This window comes from Zonotrichia leucophrys, chromosome 2, assembly GCF_028769735.1.
Source record: "Zonotrichia leucophrys gambelii isolate GWCS_2022_RI chromosome 2, RI_Zleu_2.0, whole genome shotgun sequence".
Classification (NCBI taxonomy): domain Eukaryota; kingdom Metazoa; phylum Chordata; class Aves; order Passeriformes; family Passerellidae; genus Zonotrichia; species Zonotrichia leucophrys.
The window spans coordinates 31,947,317-31,967,624 of NC_088171.1; the positions used below are offsets into that span (position 1 = coordinate 31,947,317).

General features: G+C 36.8%; 1 protein-coding gene across 2 annotated transcripts in view; it reads left to right on the forward strand.

Annotated features, from left to right (window-relative positions):
• Nucleotides 1–20,308, forward strand: part of ITGB8 (integrin subunit beta 8) — a 49,840-nt gene that overhangs the window by 15,797 nt on the left and 13,735 nt on the right. For both annotated transcript variants that reach the window (XM_064704451.1, XM_064704452.1), the window contains exons 3-9: nt 3,368–3,542; nt 6,066–6,312; nt 8,073–8,238; nt 10,966–11,124; nt 15,882–15,977; nt 16,071–16,160; nt 18,746–18,880. In XM_064704451.1, the coding sequence (XP_064560521.1) occupies nt 3,368–3,542; nt 6,066–6,312; nt 8,073–8,238; nt 10,966–11,124; nt 15,882–15,977; nt 16,071–16,160; nt 18,746–18,880 (1,068 nt within the window). The remainder of the gene's footprint in view (nt 1–3,367; nt 3,543–6,065; nt 6,313–8,072; nt 8,239–10,965; nt 11,125–15,881; nt 15,978–16,070; nt 16,161–18,745; nt 18,881–20,308) is intronic.

Sequence of the window (20,308 nt, forward strand, 5' to 3'; positions counted from 1 at the left end):
TCTGAAATTATTGTTACTGTTCAAGCTATAAGAATATGAGAATTTTTGCTTTTGTTTGACAGAAAACACATAACCCTGTTGATAACATGATTTTGAATAATCACTTCAGAGGAGCAAGCTTTTGAAGAATTTCACTGTCAATCGCAAGCTCATATGCTCTTTAAGTTCATGTGTAAATTACCAGTGGTAGCTTTCCGGTTAGCAGCAGAGAAGGTAGATAAGTTCCTGGGGTGTATCTTGCAGAGATAAGAAGAGTAATGCACTGTAATATCTATGTCTTGGAATTATTAACTTAGTGTGCCAAAGGTACAAGGCTGAGTAATGCAAGGATGGGTAGAGGCATGCAGGGATTGTTTTGCCAGAAGAAGCTTAGCACGTGTAGATGGCACAATGGATTACAGTGTTCATTATTCTGGCCCCATGTCCTGTCTTACAAAGGGCAAAGCTTTATCCTCCTCCATCTGCATTTATTACAGAACCGCATTTGCTAACTCTCCAGTGCTTTGGAGCTGCAGTACGTCCCCTTCTAAGTAGGCACATGGCCTTGGCCAGTTTCACTTCTGCTCTGCTTGTCCTGCATCACTTCTCAATCCTGAGAGCTGTTCATGGACACCAGGGCTTTCTCAAACCCTCTTAAATAGCTGGCTCACCTACACACCATCCATGGTTATGGGACAGCATAACTAGTATTATTGCAGGTGGAAATATTGCAGTGCAGCTTAGCCGCCTGCTTCATGAGAAAAATCTTTTTAATAAGATAATCAGGCCTGAGGAACTCTTGAAATGCTTTGAATTTATACCTACACACAGTGGACCTCAGAAAACACTACAAATCTATTAGTCATTACTGATAACAAGAGTAGCTAAATTCTTATGCATTTAAAAATCTAGCTTTTTGAAAAGTATCCACTAAAGAATATGTAAATAGCAGTAACTTAAAAAGCAATGCGTTGGTTTTAATAATAGGTTTGGTTATAGAAAAAATATATCTGGGATAGACCACAAAAAGAAGCTTTGAAGATAGGAAAACAAGATATAGGACTGTCATATTTCATTGTTCAGGGGCTTTCTCTAGTCTTTACAGGGTCTGGATAACTATTTATTGTCTAATACACAGTTCGCTGCAGTTTAGATTGCTTGTTTTTGCCATTTGCATCTGAAAGATCAGAGCTTGTCCTTTGTTTGGTTGGTCTCCAGCTTTGACTCAGATGGACCAATACTTTGAAAGAATACAAGAGATCTTGTCTTTCCCCCCACACACACATGTTCTGAATCGTATTAATCATCAGATTAGTGGTCAGGAAGGAATTTTGGATTGGATCATTTTGGCACAATTTTGGACAACTTTTTTCTTTCAATGCAGAAAAGGATGGGCTGCTTCTGACATCATCCTTTTACTAATCACTTTTCATTAAAAAGCATAAAAAAGCTACCAGGGCTTTTTTATGTTGGTGACATCCTAAACTGTCCACTCCTGTAATTATACATGGATTCCTCTTTCCAGGAATTGAAATGATGTAGTTCAGCAGGTTGTCATGGTTTGAGCCTGGCACAGAGCTAGTGCCCCCATGAAAATGCCTCACCCTGGTGTCTGCTGTGAGATGTGACTAGGAATAAGCAAAATAGGCTCTAACTTAAACATAAAGAACACTTTATTACTTAAAACTACAGGAAAAATAGGGAAAGACTATAAAGAAAAGAAAAAAAAAATTGAAAACTTTACAAAAACCACTTTTCCTCCTCCCCACTCCCTGACTTTCCCAATCCAATACATTCTCTCAAAAAACACCAACTGCCCAGCCCAGCACGACACTTTAGTATACTCAAACTGCAGTTCATGAAGAGGAAAGGAGTCCTTCTCGTTCCATAGGCTTCTCGTGGAGACACACTGAGAACCTCGTGTGCTTCCCTGTCACTTCGGCACCGCCCGGGGAAAAAAAAGTCCTTTTGCCGCTTGTGACATGGTTCTTCCATGCTCAGTGCTCTCACCACCGAGACATGGACCAGAGCTGCTTTTAGGGTGGTCTTTCAAGGATGCCTTGTCTCACTCCAAAAAAGGCACAGTCTCTGCTTTTGGGACAACTGTCCCCCCCATATTTTTCCAACCCCCTGGGGCCGGGGGGTCCTCACGAATGAACCCTCCTGGTTTTGAGGCACTGCCTCCCCCTAAATGCAGTCTGTGTCACAGGAACAACTGAGTCCATGGCTACAAGAAAAAGTCCAGCCAAAAGGCCACTCCAAATCATCTCTCCCCATCTAATCATCTCTACAATCTCCGGGCCAAGTCATCTCATCTCTCATCTCCCTTCTTATTCAGCTTCGAGGAGGATTAGCATTTTTGTAAGGCCCCAGTCATGCAAGAAAGGGTTAAAAGTTTTCAGTCTCTCTGCTGTCGGTCCCGGAGCGACTCCCACGCACGCTGCCCACACGCTGCCGCTCCGGCCGGGCAGTCTTCCTCCTTCTCCTCCTGGCTGGCTGCTCTCCTGGGGGGGGAGGGGGGGGCTGGCTGCCCGAGGGCTGACTCTCTGGGACCTTCCACCCTTCCATCCTCGAAGCCCCCCCGAAGCCCCCTCAACCCCCACCTCTGTCCAGGCCCCAGGCCTACGGCATGGCGGCCCCTCCCCCGCCCAGCAGCAGCGGGCCGGACGGGGGAGAGATCTGACCTCTTCGCCCGACGATGTCCAAAAGAGGAAGTGCCAGGGCAGTGCCTTGCTTTTAACCCCTGTGTATTCTCGGAGGTGAGTCCAAACCCCACTGGCTACACCAGGTGTCAGTATGAAACCCAAAACTTTCATTGGTTTGACCACAGCTTCCCAGAATTCCCACTCCTTCCTGGTCAAACCATGACACAGGTCTATGGACTTTGTGTAGTGACATAGATAAATTCAAGCTGGCTAAATCTAGAGCTGACCTCTGGTGCTCCTACTAAATATCAGCCTGAGTAACATTACCAATGGATTCTTCTGAAAACTAACCTCTTTTGATGTTGTGGGAATGATGCTTTCTTGCTAAAATGAGCTCATAGCATGGCACAGAACTTTTTTAAGTGACATAATAACAGTGTGTAATTTCCTTTTTCTCCAAAGTCAGATTGTTCTGATTGTGCAAGATCCTATTTCTCATTTAAATTTTTTTTTTGTGTAGAAAAGGGTCAATGTGAAATTAGGTTTAACTTCTAATTTAAATATTGCATCATTGCCATTATTAAAAACATATGGCTTCATGAACTTGTCCTATAATTTATGCAATTATAGTAGCATATTTTATTGTTTCAAAGACCGTTATTTTGGTTTTCTTCATCCTTTGAAGTTTATACAGTTTTTTTTCAGCTCAGATTGTTTTGTACTTTTTCTTTCTTATTAAACAGGATTTCATGGCTGGCACAACACAGAAGGGACGCTGTGACACTGTTTTCAACTTAATGAAAAGAGGCTGCCAATCAGATTTGGTTGAAAACCCCACGGTTCATGTCACAATACCTAGTGACCATGAAACAAATACACAAGTGACACCAGGAAAAGTTTCAGTCCAATTGCGTCCAGGTTGGGTCATCTCTAACACAATGATATTATAATAAATTTAAAATAAAAACAATAGTTCTAAGTACATATATTTTGTGAAGAGGCATCTGGAATAATTATTTGGAAGAATGATGCTATAGCATTGTATTGTAGAACTGTAATGGTGTTGCTCCCATATTCAAGTATCATCTGCACCAAGAATTTTTTCTGTCAAACACAGCTTGGAATAATGCAAGTAATAAGTGGAAAGGGAATTTTAGGTGTTCTTTCCTGTTTTCTTTTGTAGTTTCTTGATTTTTTAGCCACTTACACTAACAGTTTTGCCTTACATGTGTATATATATTCATTCTGAAAGAAAATAGAGTTATAATCCCTAAATTCATAATTTGATAAACTTCTTAATTATTTCTCTACTTTCAAGTGCATTGACTAGACAACTAGAAAAATACCAAAACCATAACATAAGAAAAGACTACATTCCTAAAGAAGACTTAGCTGTTCACTGCCTGCATTTTTTTATAACTAGTAAATCTCCATTTGCCCTCAGCACAAATCTAGTTAACTAAGTGCTCATACTCTGTCTCTAAAAAAGCTGTAGCCAACAGCAGAAGTGAAGGTGATATAAAGGGATGCAGGATTATCTTTCACTCAATAAAATTTAATTTATTTCTTTTGCAAAGAGAAAGAAATATGTGAGAGGGATCAGTCTTTGTCTGAAAAACATTAAATGTTTAGGAGAAGTATTTTGCTGATCTTCACTGTAGAAATGATAATTTTCTGTCAATTATAAGGGGAAAAGGAAGGATCTGCGTGAGTGTAAAGCACAAAGGATCTCTGTTTTTCACACTTTATAATAATAAAACAGTCAAGGTAGCATCAGCCCATCTCCTTTCTTCACTCTCCTTCTAAAGAAGTGACTGATCTCTGCTTCGAGAAATGGTTCGAGCAACTGAGCTACCTCTAAGCCCTGTCTGTGATCACATTTATTTCCAAAGGCATACTGGATTCATAGGAAAAAAAGTTAGCTTTCTCAAATTTGGTTTCATTAACCATTTTTTCAGTAAATAATGAAATTAAGTTTGGAGTTCCTCATGCTTTGTAGAAGTTTTTGCATCAGGGAGGCAAAAGAATGAAATTTCAAGGACTCCAGAATAAAAACTTTTTTATACATAGATATCTTGCCCATATTTTCCACCTCAGGGAAACACACAGATATACCACTATAGTTTTTTCTCAAAACAGACATTTGCTACAGTATAATCATGCAGACAAAGATGCTTTTGTTTTGATACTGGGGGGGTTTGCCACTGTTTTCAAATACTCATCATTTAGGATTTATGTGGGAAAAAAAACAAAAGCTGCACTCAGTATCTCACTCTATGCAAACTGGAGACCTGCAAGGGTCGTTTGCAAAACGTAATTCAATTTACATTGGCCAAGAGGAAACATAAATTACAGCACACTGAAATTGTTTTCCTCATGCAAGACCTAATACAGACAAATCCTGACATTTTCAGATGGATTATGTTCAAAGACCATTGGAAGAAAGTACTTTGCATATTTAAATTTTATGAGTCAGATCTCTATACTGGATGTACCTTTTGATAGTTTTAATTGAAAACCTGCATAGTTCTTCTGTAATATCTTCCTTCCTCCTGTCCTTTGCTGTATCTTCATTGCACAATACTGGATTAGATTCTCCACTCATCACATGAAGATCCTGAACTCAATTCTGCTGTGAGCTCACCCTGTGGATGACATAAAATGATGGCTAATTTGAAAATGTGAATTACTGTACCCACTCTGCCCATACAAATCAATTCAGTCATTTTGCTGACATTACAGAATATTAGACAAGCAAAAATGTGAGGACTGGTATTAGCAGCTTCTAAAGCATTAACATCTATCATCTTGAAATAAGAGTTCTATTTTGTATATACCAAAAGATGATTTTTTTTTATATTAAAACATTTTAATAAAATATATGTATTTTTATTCCACAGAGTTTCCTCATCAAATCTTTGGGATTTGATGAGCAGTTTGGGATAAACTTGTATCATTATTTATGTGAATTTTTGAGGCTGTGCTGTCCTTGTGGTGTGTAGTTTTAGATTCTGTCATATGACAAACTATTTGCAGGATACATTTACATACTTTGAAGTGACAACCTTGAAGTGACTGACCCCAATTTGTATGCAGATCTGTGTCCTTTGTAAGCCACAACTGCTTTTTGTTGTAACGCCAAAGGGATTGCATAACCATGAATTTAAAACAAAATGGAGAGAAGTCAGATTTTTACAATAAATTGCACAGTGCTCCTGCAAGAAAAAAAAACCAAGATGTTCTCCAAAACAGCCCTTTATGGCTTATTTTTGAGTGCTTCTTCAAGGTTTCATTTACTCTTGGGAGATTTTCTTGTTGGTTTGTTTTTCTGTTTGCTGACACAAACAACTTTGTGCTGAGGTTGCTACAAAAATAAATGTATTTTTAAGCATGTCCATTCAAAAATAGTAAACAAATGTATTTGTTTCTTTTTTTAATCAGGAAGTGAAGCAAACTTTATGTTAAAAGTTCGTCCTTTAGAGAAATACCCTGTGGATCTTTACTATTTAGTTGATGTCTCAGCCTCTATGCACAACAATATAGAAAAGTTAAATTCCGTTGGATTTGCTTTGTCTAAAAAGATGGAAAATATTTCTCTTGATTTTCGACTTGGATTTGGATCCTATGTGGATAAAACTGTGTCACCCTATATTAGCATTCATCCAGGTAGAATCCATAACCAGTGCAGGTATGTAGTCTTTTAACATTTACTGTAGCACAGAGACATGTATTTAATGGCAGAATATGCATTATACATATTTATTTTTAAAATTATTCAGAATTTATCTTAGTTTCCTTGTACCGCAGTTCTTTGAAAAAGTTTCTAAGAAAATGCTGAAAATTCTTTTACAGTGATTCCTTCTGAAATACCTGCTAAATGATTTCAGAAAAACTGTTTCTGTATCAGAAAAATTATGCTGTGTTTTCTTTAGCAAAACAAGCCAAAATCCATGCTGCTTTGGTGATGTTTTGTATTTAATTTTAAATTCAACTGTTGTGGTTTTCATTATTTTGGGTATAATACCTAGATTCATCACAAAGCTTTTACTTTCTGATCTAGGTACTTTCTAGTGTATGGTCATGTATTCATTAACTCTTTTGTGATAATTCTACTTTTGTCAACATGATGTGGTTTCTTTCAGCACATTTAATGAACATAAGTGATTCTCTGATCTACAGTTCTAGTGTGAAGTAGCTCCTCTTTTAAATACAAAAGATGTTCTGGCCTGCATTTCTTTGTTCATGCCATGCCTTATATACCTTGGGTTCAACACTTACATAAAGTGAGGAATCGCTTCCAAAACCCCCGGAGAACAAGATTATGCACAACAAACTCAGAGCTGTATAAATGATAGTAGTTGGAAAAGTGAATATTTAATTCTTCATACTTTCTTGCTTGCCTTTCCTGGGAAGACATGATCCAAAGTTTTGTGAAGTCCCTAAGTACCCTTTGTGATTTCAGTGGGTTTTGAATTGGTTCCTAGTAGTGGAGTTCCTTCTAGAGATGTGACTGCCTTTGGATAAAGCAGTCATCTAGACCATCTATATATAGTGAGTGGATATTGATTAGCATTTCTAGGTCACAATGTATTTTGCCTAAGAGGAGACATCTGCAAAGGGATTAATCCTTTCACTGCCAATTTCTCTTCTTTGACTGTACCTTGATTTGGAGGGGAGTAGGTTACAGTCTGAATGCAGTAGAAATTAAGAGTTGAAAGCTGCTCAGCCCCTCTGGAATGGATGAGCACTTCAACTTGTGCCATTAATCACATCTGGGAATGGGTCCCAGGTCAATGACCTGTACAAGTGCTGCTTCACTAGCTTACCTATGATAAAAATCAAACTTTCTCCCTTATGCATAATTTGAGAAAGTATAATTTGCTGTGATGTTACTGAAAATGAATTTTCTCATCTATTTGATGAGGTAAATATTATTAACATCAGCATTAATTTTGCATACAGTTATGTAACACTAGTGGGTATAGGAAGTTAGATTTTATAACAGTTCAGTAGCCTGTGTAGCAACCTATTAAAAGATCTTACTGTTACAGTATGATAGTCTTTTCTCAGGATAATGAAAAGCAAAGTTGTACCGCACTGTAGATATTTCAAAAGGTTTTATATAATCTCTGAGATCATCCCATCCCTCTTGTTGCATTTTTTGTTCTGTATGAAACACTACATATATAATGTTAACATATTAGCTAAGTGATTATATACACAATTCCATAAAATACAAGATAATATACATTCTTTGTAGTTAATTATAACTACTTCCCACTGAACTTAATTTCACATGGGCTTGCTCTTTTTTTCTGTAAGTGCTTCTTATTCTGTGCTACCTACATCTTCATGAATATCAGGATTTTATGGATTACTGGGGATTCAATATTTTCATCTCCTTCAAAGGAACAATAAGGCTTTTTTATTTGTTTTGTTTTTGTACAGTGATTACAATTTAGATTGTATGCCTCCTCATGGTTATATTCATGTGCTGTCCCTGACTGACAATATAGCAGAATTCAGAAATGCAGTGAATAAACAAAAAATATCTGGGAATATTGATACACCTGAAGGAGGTTTCGATGCGATGCTCCAAGCAGCTGTGTGTCAGGTAAGGAAGCAGCTTATTTACAAAAGAGTAAAGAAATAGTAATTCAGGCACTATATATATATATATAAAGAGAGAGAGAGAGAGAGAGATAAACTGGTGGTCAGTGTTCCTGAATTCAAAATGCCAGTGGTATGCCTGATAATACTAAGATTTTTTCTTCCTTTTCCATTATTTCCCCCTTAAGTAAAAATTTCCAATTGAAACTGAAAAAGGAGAGCATGAGGGAACATGTTTTAGTATTGGTTATGGATGTTCAATTTCTGGCTTTAACCATCCTAACCAACATAGGATGGATGATGAAAGCACCTGCTACTTGTTTGAACAGACACAGGTATTAATGTCAGTCAATTACATAATCAGTTTCATAAAACATTAAAGCACTGCTTATGTTCCTCAATGAAGACATATCATTTGACATTTCTTCTCCTTAAGAACTTGAAAATTGAAGATGTTTTACTTAACTGCTTGTGTAGATAAGGATAACAGAAGAACTTCTATGTTCTCAGCTTTTAAAATTTTCAAATTTTAAAACAGTACAAATCAACTAAAAATTAACTTTTGTGCATTGATAAAATGTCATCACAGTCTGTCCCATGCAGAAAAGGATAGAAAAAATATGCATGGATAAGTCTCAACCTGTAAGCATATTAGATAACAAGAGTTTGTTTTGCTCTAGAGAGCTATTTTTGGTTGTTGTTTTTCTTCTTATGCATATTAATGCAATACAAATTTTGAAATTTGGCTGATTCATGGATTTGGTAATGCTCTATAAAATATTCAACTTCTATTCAAATCACAGGCTTGGCATGTTTCTCATCTATTAGAATGATGTCAGGACAATTGTTTTATCTTGTCCATCTTCACACTATTTTTCTGCACAGTGCAATATCTCAAGAACAAAAAGTAATCCAAACTATGCTAAAAATGGATAGTTTGGTCCATTTTTATTTTCAAATTTTGATGAGCAGGTAAGTAAAATCCACACTTCATAAACACTGTGATTGAAGCTGTTACAAAAATTTATTCTGGAACTTTGGAAAAATTCCTAAAAATTCAGTGTTTCTCACTGGACACATTCCACACTTATGACATGTGAGTTCTAGAATAATATATGCTTCCAAGAACAATAGAATGGAAACATTCATGAGAATGTGGAGGCTTTCTTGGTAAGTGAATTGTGAACTGAAAGGGATGGGAAGAATGTGCAATTCATAATGACCATCATGAACTATAAACTATATTAATGTGCACTCATTTTGCCTACAATAGACCTTTATAACTTGCTGCATCTTGCTTTAACCAATACATCATAGTTGCAAGTAGCAGGTTAGGACATGGAGCTGCTTTAAAATTTAGATTGCTCTGACATATGTAGGTAGGAATCATAGAATCACAGAACATCTCAATTCAGAAGGGACCCATAAGGATCATTGAGTCCAACTCCCTGCTCCTCACAGTATTACCGAAAGCTAAACAAGTCTCAAGGTGACAAAGTCAAATGATGGAGTCTTAGGAGAAGAGGTTTTTACAGTGCTGGAGGAGAATCTAGAATGATTTAAGACAAATCCTGTTTACAAATAAAACTTAAAATACTCCTTCTTTAGAGGGGTGCTGTCTAGGGGTGTCCAAGAGAGACTGATACCTAAAGTACAAATTGGAAAGATATAACACCCCTCTATACTTTTTATTCTGGCTGGCTTGAGATATTTAACCTCCTTTCAGAGATAGTAGAGAGTGAGCCTGAGAAAGGAGCTAAACTCCTCTCCATGAAGAAAGGAAGGCAGAGAGTAAATCACAAAACCTGGCTGAATACGTGGATTGTATGCAGGTACATGTTTCACATGAGAATCATAGAGATTCTGTGTCATAAGAAGGAGATAAAATGGAAGCAGTGAAAAAGTAGATGGAATAAGCCAAAGAGGGAATAATGAAAAAACATATGATGTGTCTCCTGTGTGCCTCAGAAATTTGATTATAATCAGGGAGATAAATGTTTTGAAAATACAATTTGGCATCTCTAAATCGATTTAGGTATAAGTTTACCCTGCTGCATCCTTCACATCACCAAATTCCTGAAAGGCATTCAATTCACCCTTGAGGCTGCCACTTTTCTATCAATCCCCTAAGATGGTGAATAAATGTAGCATTTTGCTGCTTAATAAGGAGTTTATCAATTTATAATTGCATTAAGTCCTTCAAACTTTAGTTTATTGATTTGTGATTGCATACTAATGCACTTTCCAGGAAATTGTGTAGGAAAAGAAAATTATAGAGTGATGAGAATATAAATCAAAGTAAAAATAGAACAGTGCCAAGTATCAACATGGATGAATGCATGTTTACTGATTGTAATACTTCCTAAGACCCCAGAGGATTTTACAAACTGTGGGCTTTGCATTTGTTACTTAATAGTGACGTACACAATGTGGCAGCTGTTATCAAGCCCTCAATATAAAGCATTACTGACATGTATAGTGAGACATGGCTCTTTAAAAAGCAAAGAAAATGGTAAATGGAAAAAAGCAAAGAAACTGGTAGATTTCAGATGTAATACATTATGTGTATTTCCACACAAAATGCTTTAAATAGCCTGGTCTAAATGCAATGCTGCCAGGCAGTGTAACATCTGGAAGGTGGTCTTTCATGTTAATTTTTCATTTTGTTGTTGATTACTTTAGAAAATAGGTAGCTGCTGCTTTCTTACACCTAATTTTCTTTTCTTTGTAGAGCCATATTGGATGGCGTAAAGAAGCAAAGCGACTGCTTCTTGTGATGACAGATCAAACTTCCCATCTGGCCCTTGACAGTAAATTAGCAGGAATTGTAATTCCCCATGATGGAAACTGTCATTTGAAAGATAATGTGTACATCAAAGCTACGAGTATGGTAAGGTATATGTCATGGATTTTGCCTTCAGAGAGGCAGTGGAAAACTGTTTAAAGGAGATTTTTAGACTCCTCTGAAAACTTTGGTTTTATTTCAGTTATTATAATAATATTATTCCAGGTAGGGAAGTTGTGAAATGAAGATTTGGTCACCTGGCACATTGACATTCTTTTTGTGTAAACTAACGTATTTTGGAGTTCTGAAAAAAAGGGTACAGAGCAAAGAAGGATATGTTGTGGTTTTGATGTGAGTTTTTATTAGCATCTCATAAAAATAACACACATATTGTATAAAATATAAGTAAGAAGTGTGTGGTGTGATATCTTGCACAAGTAGAAGCTGGTAAGATGTAGGAGTTGTACAGTCGTACTCACAAGACAAAGGTAGTGGCTATGGTTTATGGGCAGAGGATGCACAGGAATGTTGGTTGAATGGCTTGGTAAGAGTAAACCAGAGGGCATACAACAGCAAAGAGCTATCTCAAATGGATGGACTAGCATTAAATGCATTCAGATTTCACAGTAGAAAGCCAATGTGTGGTAATACAAACCTCTGCAAAAAGTTGCAGCAAATCTGCTGCAGCAAAGTAAGATGTCTTCAACAGATTTCTTTAACTTTCAAAATATTTTCTTCAGTAATAGATAAAGTAGTTATAAGTGACTGAAGAAAGGAATTTTTTCCTAAGAATTATAGGCTTCAACTGCTTTGGCTATTTTCTTAAATAAATATGAATTGTTTATTTAAGAAACATGAATCACTGCTTAATTGCAATGTAATCCCCAGAAAGCAGAAGTATGACCTGTGGTGCAGTTAGAACACATTGAAGTTTTGTTCTCAGTACTGGCTGCCCTTAGTTAAAGTGTACAGCCTGTGTTCAGCCAGAGCCAGCAATGTGAAAGTGAAGTCAGTGAGGACTTGTGTAAGTAGGGTTAGACCTGAATGTAATCCTGGCAACTGTTATTTACAAGGATGGTGGAGCAGCAGGAAAAGGCTGCTGGCTGTTGTGCTATCATGAAATACAGGAGGTTTCTGGGAAGCAGTGAGTGTTTGGGACCTTGCTGAGCGGAGGAGGGAGATCAGTGTGTGCTAACAGGAAGGTTATTTAGATTTCCGTTTATCTGACGTTCTTGCATTTATATGCTCCCTCTGTCACCTCTTGGATATTTCCTCACAGATATCAGATTTTTTTTTTTCCATTTTAATCAGCCTATTCAGTTTATTCTACTTAGAGCAAATAATCCTGAAACTTTTATTTCCCAATGCAGAACATTCTCTGGTTTTCTTTCTTTTTAGTTTTCTTAGTTGCAGTGCTATAAATCAGAGAATATTTGCTCTCCTTTTTAAATAGTTGCTAAAGGTACAAATCTTTTTTGGTGTTCAGAATTCCTTTGATAATAAAGATATTTTCTGTTTCAGGAAAAAGCCCAACAAACTGTATTTATTTTCTGTCCAACTTTGGGAATTAATTTCTGTTGCAACTGAAAAACTCACCAATGGAAAATATGGGCAAAATTAATGAATATATTTCTATGCAGTTATGATAGATTGATGCTCACTGAAAAAAAGGTGTTTTTACTGATATTCTGCATTCTGGTTTGATAGTTCATAATAGAACTTTCCCATATGGAAAAAGAAATCTCCATGATGACTGTTACTGATGTATTTTATGAATTTGGTTTTTTTTAGCCACCCAAATGAAATGACCTTGAAAGATGCTTAGATCTGATGTGGAACATTTAGAACATACCGGCTGCTAACCCCTTTTTTTTTAAATATGTGCTAATTTTTGCATGCCCACATGTTAACAGTAGGCATCAACTTAGTACTAGGAATTGCATTTTCTGGAGCAGATTTGATGACAACACAATAGTGTCTGTAAGGGAAGATGTGCTGGTTTCTTGCTTTTTTCCTCTCATCCATGGTAGATGTGATTATTTTATTTATAGATATCCAACTTCAAATAAGTGAGTGAAATCAGAGGGCTGAAATAACTATTTGATACTTAAATGAAATATCATGAAAGTCTGTCAGTCTTTTAGAAAACATAATATGAAACATATTTTTGGATTTTTTTGCTATCAATACAATTTTGTTTGGCTGTGCTAAATTAAAGACTTCTGCAATTACATTGTTTTCCTGCTTTGATTCTTAGCTTTGAGTGGTCATGAGAAGATTGTATTTTGGCATATTTTTATTTCTTACTTATGCCAGTTTAGAGGACTTTGCTTTATTTATTTGAACAAGCTTAGACTTTATATCAGAAATGTTTCCACGTAGACAATTTTTCTGCATGTTTCTTTCTAACTTCTGCTAAGCAGTTACAGAAGGGTCAGTGAAAAAGTGCATGACAGGAAAGAAATCTAGTCTCTTTTAATTAGACCTGTGCTTGGTTAACTCCTTTTCTGAAATACTTAACATTTGTATTAGTTATCTTCTTAGCTTAACCAAGTAAGTTAAAATAATAAAATGAATTATGCAATTGAAACAAGAGAGATGATCTAAAATTAAAGTACATTTACCTGAGCAGTAGTGGGAAGAGATAAGATGAAAACACATAAAATACAGCAAGGTTTTCACAGCAAGCAAAGTAAGGCTCCATGAGTGACCACTGGTACCTTATGTCATCTCTTTACATAAACAATTAAAAAAAAAATCATCAGGTACCTTATGTCATCTCTGGTACCTTATGTCATCTCTTTAGATAAACAATAAAAAAACCTTAAAATTAAAATGCTAGTGTGGGTCTGTTGATGCTTTGGGCTTTGTTTGGTTTTGGGTTTTGGTTTTTTTTATTCTATTCAATTCTAATAAAAATAAACCAGAAGCTGGACACTCTAGAGACCTATTGATAACAAGTACATAGAAGTTCAGCCTTCCTTGTGAGCAGAGGTACTCTGGGGATGCTGTCCCTGCAGCCCTTGCATGTCTGTGGGTGTCATAAGCTCCATCTGAGTAAGTTTTTATTTTATGAAGGCTTGGAAAGCTATTTCTGATACCTCTGATTCCAGAGTTCAGCCAGTAGCTGCAGAGTTGCTGAGGAGCCATTCTGCTGCAATTCAGACAGATCTAGTATCATGTGCTAAGCCAAAGGACTGACTTATTTTGCCAGCATCTCAAGATCTCTTGGTACTGCCCTGTCCTTCCCACATTTATGGGGCAGGAGGAGTTTGCAGAACTTCTGGCCTCACTCGTGTCCTGGGACCACTTGGTGTGTCTGTGGTCTGCCAGCCAATTGCACCTGGCCTGTAGGGTTGTGCAGCGCAGTGGAGGCCCCACCGCTGTGCTCTGTGCCATGGAGAAGGAAGGAGGGCTTAGCACTGTGTTGTAGGCTACTCTCTCCAGCTGCAGCTGTAAGAAGGCCTGTTTGATACTGTGTTATCTACCTTTCATCAGTTATCTTAAGGAACATAATCTATTACCAAAGCATTGAAACATTGAGAGGGGAATGTACCCTGGCCAATGTCAAACTGCACCAAGAAACTCTTTTGTTCTCTCTGTACGTTATACAGACTCTTTATAATCGTGCAATATGATGGAAAATGGATTTTGCTCTCTTGCATAAGATTCTCTTTTTCTCAGTTGTCTTGCTATTCAGATTATTGCTAGTAGGGCTGTTGACTTGCAGGGTCTCTTATGTAATAAGGGACAATCTGAGGAGAAAGAAATTGTTCAGGGTAACAGACTGTGTTTGTGCAAGAGACCGACAATAGGGGGCAGATGATGAAAAATACAAGGAAAAGAAAGAGCAAAATATGTAGGGGATAAAGGTTGAAGTAGCTGATGTAAGTGGAGGTGTCCAGATGAAATCTTTTCAAGTAGAATCACAGGCCAAGACCCCAGTCACTTCTTTCTTTTTAGTCATGAATTTTAACTGTTGAATTTACTGGAGAACTGTTGAATACTTCTTGAGAAGTATTCATTTAAGGCTGGTTAATAAGTGGTGATCTTCAGATAGAGTTTGGTTTGGAGTACTGGAGCTGAACGGATCTCCCATAACTCAGATGTACAAAGCCCATTGGGACCACACAGGCACCCTTGAACTTCCCTATATCTTGGATGAAGAGGTAGCAACACAGCTCTTGTTCTCAAATCCATGTCAGATCTCTTAATGAGAAGTGTAGAAGAGCAGGTCATTGGCACAGGACAGGCTGTCATAGGTTCTCCAGCAAATAAAACAATGCATTACTGAGGAGAGCTGTGAAACTCATGCCATCTTCTTCAAGCACAGGTGTGATTAAGAAAATGTAGCAGGTCATCATGGTAAGGACTAGAGTCATCAATCCTTAGGTAGGTCTTGAACACAACGAGGAGAAAGCTGTCAGTTGTAATTACCCTCCTTGCTGTGCCCAAAAGCACACCTCATCTCAGTGCTTCATGTTTTACTTTCTGGCTTTTGCACAAGAACCCCCCTATTATTCCCTGTTCTTCCAGATGGACCATATCCTATCCATATTTCTTTAAGCATAAGACTGAGACCAACAAAATAATACTGTAGAGTCATCCCACTGCGCAGCAGGTCAACACAGATGGCAACAGGTAACCCTAGCTGATGCCCTGATGATTTTTTTTTTTATTGTTTATTAGGATGGCCCATCCTGGTTTTGATATCAGTCTACCATTCTCTGTACGTTTGGGAGTTACAGTTGGATTGGAATCAATCCAATTTGACTGATTTGAAAATCTGTAATGTGTCATATATGAAATATAAGATTTTTCCTACTAATCTGCAATCTTCTCTTTCCTGTTGTATTTTGCAGGAACACCCATCTCTTGGGCAGCTCTCTGAAAAATTGATTGACAATAACATCAATGTTATTTTTGCTGTTCAAGGAAGCCAGTTTCATTGGTATAAAGTAGGTTAGAAACCTGATATCTTTTTTTAATTCTGAAGGCACAATATTTATACTTAAAATTAAAACTGTGCATAAATTATTTCTTTTTCATAGGATCTGTTACCTCTCTTGCCTGGTACTGTTGCAAGACAAATAGAATCCCAAGCAGCAAACCTCAATGATTTGGTGGTAGAAGCCTATCAGGTATGAGGAGAGTGACATATTCTATGTAATATTTGTATATTTTTCATCTTTTATAGCCTGAATTTGGAATTTCCAGGATCTCATCTTCCAGCTGAAGTCTGCAAGGATACATTCCGTAGTTTTCCTAATGTCCAGGTGGATAGGTGATACTATCTTTTGATAGCTCTCAAAGTCCCAGGCAGTCAGGGTCTCAAAGCCAAGAGCTTCTCGTTTTTAATTTCTAAGGATGCTTCTAAATATTGTATCTGGTTTTCTGTATCTGTTGCTATGTCACTTCAAAAGATGGTTTATTTATTTGAATTTTGGCACCTCAGATCTTTAGTTACAGACCAGACGCCACTGTCTAGGCACCATATAAATTCAGAGCAAAAGCCTAATGCAATATCTGGAGAGTTATGCAGCATAAATTTTAGAAAACAAACAAGAAATGGGAATTTACAAGGAGGTAGTTTTAGAACAGTGGATATCGTGAAAAGCAGTATCTATACTGTAAAAATCAGAGTAATGACTTGGGGGTTTTAAGCATGGAAGTGAAGAGTTTTGATAGAATTTGGGAGAGAAAAATGGAAATGGCTTTGTGAACTCTTGCTTGGAATCATCAATTGAACGTAATAGTTTGAGAAAGAGAAAGTAATAGTATGGGAAATACCATAAAGTCATTTTCCACACATGATTGACACAGAATGGCAGTTTGAAAGTGAAACAGGCATGTTGTTGATGAAGGAAAGACAGTGTAAACAGCTTTGATAATGAAGCCAAGAAATAGACATTTGAGGTACCAGAGCATGGGGAGCCCACAGAGCAGCATCTCAATGAATGTGATGGGTTGCATGGTTGAATGCTGTTAAGTTGTGCAGTTACGCATAAATATTCTGTTTCAGAAAGTTGAAATCTCAGCTTCAAAAGTATATGCAAGGTATCCACATGTATGACTTTTTTTTTAATTTGTTAGATTTGGGAGGCTGAAATTATCCATTTTACTTGCTTAACCACAGAATCAAGCCATTTGCTTTCAGCAAATTGGCTATAATGAAGAGCAAGCCCCCACGTCTGTTCCTAATTCATAGAGTGCTTTTGCATACACTTTTCTCACTGTCACGTTGGAGACATTGGGAGAAAGACAAACACATTCAAAAGCAGAGTTTAGGGGTAGTCAAATTGCAGAGAAGTTCTCACTGGTATTTTATTTCCTCTTATAAAGTCAAGAGATCTCATTTTAAATATGGAGGTTTGCAGGAAGTTGCTGGCATAGAATTTTGAAAATTGTAGTCCTTTTGTATGACAATTTTACACTGTCCTTCCTAAATTGAAACACAGTTCTTACTCAGTGCAGGGCAAACATTCAAGGGGAGGAAATGAAATTTTATGTGGCAATTACTTTGTTCAATACAAGATTCAGTGGGACTTTCCTGGTCCAGCCACCCCCAGTTTGCTTTAGCTTTATTTTCATTTTTTAGACACTGACTTTCTTCCCATTCTAACCTTCATTAGATTTCACAATTTGAGCTTTTTATCATAGTTTTAGGGGCTTTTTACTATATAAACACATGGTGAACAGGTCTTGAATGTGTTGCATTCTAGGAAAAAAAGGACTTAGATAAGAAAATAAATTTAGTGTTGATATTCAGTGACAGTGGGCCTCTTTCACTCTTGTTCTAGGCAGGGAAACCTTAGCCTTAGCTATGGAAAACCCTGGCTGAAAATCCCTGGCTAAAAAGCCAAGGATGAGTCACTAATTTTCAAAAAGTTACTACTAAGATAAACATGTGTTAAGATTCATATAATTGTGTTTCCATTTGTAGCAGTAAAAATATCCCACTAAACTTATTTTTAATAGCAATATGACAGGAATTTTAAAAATCCCTCTGTGCAATTTTCAGCTCATAAATTTATACAGAGCTTTAAGAAATTTTTAAATGGTCAAGAAGTATTTCTTCTTTGAAGGAAGCAGGATTTTAGGTCATGTAGTAAATACAAGTTACAAAGTAGTTGCTTTTTCACTATTTTTTATTGCAAAATCGGCCAATTGCTGGCTTTTATAGTCTTAGTTTACCCTGAAAAATCAGTAAGAATAATCCCAATAGCCTTTAGGTCACCCTAAGGTTTGTTCAGAGAAATTTTTTTTAAGATAAATGCAAAATATCAGAAGTTTTTAAAGCGTCAAGTCAATTAGAAAACTTTTCTGCTGGATAACAGTGGTTCTATGTATGTTTACTGTTGTATGTTAGGTGTGTTGCTAAAAGCCAGCGTAGACTCAAACAATGAGCAGTTTTTGTTGCACATAGTTGTTGGAATAGATTTTCAAATTGTGAAAAATGCAGTCTCAAAACCATGTTAGCAAAGCTGAAAACATTTTTATCTGGAAAACCTAATCCTCTTTATCAGAATTACCAGTTCACTGGTTGTGTATATTTGGAATGTAATTGGGTCTCTACATAGGAAACAAAGCTTTAATTCATTCCTTTATTCACACAGACAAGCTTTCTTCATTTTCAGTCAGACATAGGAGCCATACTTGGTGTTAGTCACTAATGTACATTGTATTTTGAGATGCAGTGCAATTAAAACTTGTTTTCTGGTTACAGAAACTAATCTCTGAAGTGAAAATTCAAGTGGATAACCAGATCCAAGGTCTTCATTTCAATATCACTGCGATCTGTCCTGATGGAAGTAAAAAACCTGGCATGGAAGGATGTAAAAATGTGGGATATAATAAAGAAGTATGTTGATAGTTCTCATTCTTCAAGGAACTGGAATACTTATTTTTCTGTTGGTTGGGTTTCAATGGTGTGAAATCTTCTAGGGATTTACTTAAACCGAAAATGGATTTATGTGATTAATGATCACAGGCTCTCTATTATTCTCTGGGTTTATTTTTCCTGAATCTTATTTTAATTCTCACTAATCCTGTGGAACTAAGGCTCAAAGCTTTTCCTGAAAGCTAACGTCCATTAAAACTTTCCTTCTTTGTCCTCCACTGGGCACAACCACCACATCCATTGTGATGAAATCTGTACGTAAAGAGGTTGAAAGATAATCACCCAGTGGAAAAAAATCACTGGAATTTGTGTTCCTTGGGACTAGATGTCACCTTTCTCTCTTCTTGCTTTAGTAGTCTTCCTGCACAATCAGGGTTGTGGATAATTAATTTATTTTATAAACCAAATTAATAAAATAATTTATTCCCATTTGAATTGGTGGCACCTACTGAATGAAACAGAGCAGCATGCACCATGAAAATGCAGGGTAAGATGTCTGGCTGAGGTAAAGAACATGGTTTTCTTCCCAGAAAAACTTCTCTGTGCCTTAATATATTTATTAAGTTTCTTGGACTACTGGAGTAATTCTTTTTACTTGCCAGGAAGAAGTCTGTGTTTCTAGAGAGCAGGGTCAAGAAGTTCTTTCCTGCTTGACATGTACATATGTCTCAGCTAGTGTGAGAAATAGCTTATGTCTGTGTGTAGAAATAGCAAAACAAATTAAATGTGTGAATTATAATGTAAATTTGAATGTATTTTATAGTCTTCTGAATTTTGTCTGCATGCTGCTGATTGTAGCTTCTACAGTTTACAGGAGATTTGCTGTTTTTGTTCTTAAAGCATCTTTTCCCCTCTGTTGGTCCCTGGACATGTCATAAGAAACAGGACTGGAATTTGTTCTGTTTAATGAAAAGAAAAATATTTATATCTGTTTCTTTTTAATAAAAGCCAAGCCAGTTGATTGTAAAAGATTGCATGTGGTCCTAAACCTCTACGGCTGTTGAAAATGAGCCATCCTTAAGAGATTAATTTATTTTAACCGTAAATCCTTCTTTCAGTATTTGTTTACAGACAAAATGCTTTTCCTTAATTCTCACATTCCTTTCATTGTCTAATCCTTCTTCCTTCCTTTTCTTACCAAAACACAAAGTGGATTAAATTCTGGAAGAATCCTGTGGCCTCTTCAGGGTGCAAAACTAACTTTGGCTATTAGCAAGTCATGGTGTTGTAATTATTTAGTCACCACAGGCTCAATCTATCTGCTGCTGTGTTCAGAATCAAATTTCACGACTCATATGCACAACATGATTTTCCCTTCCCTCCCATTTCCCTTCAATTCTTCCAGTACTGTTTTGTACATGAAGATGATGTTTTCTGGCAGGGCTCTGT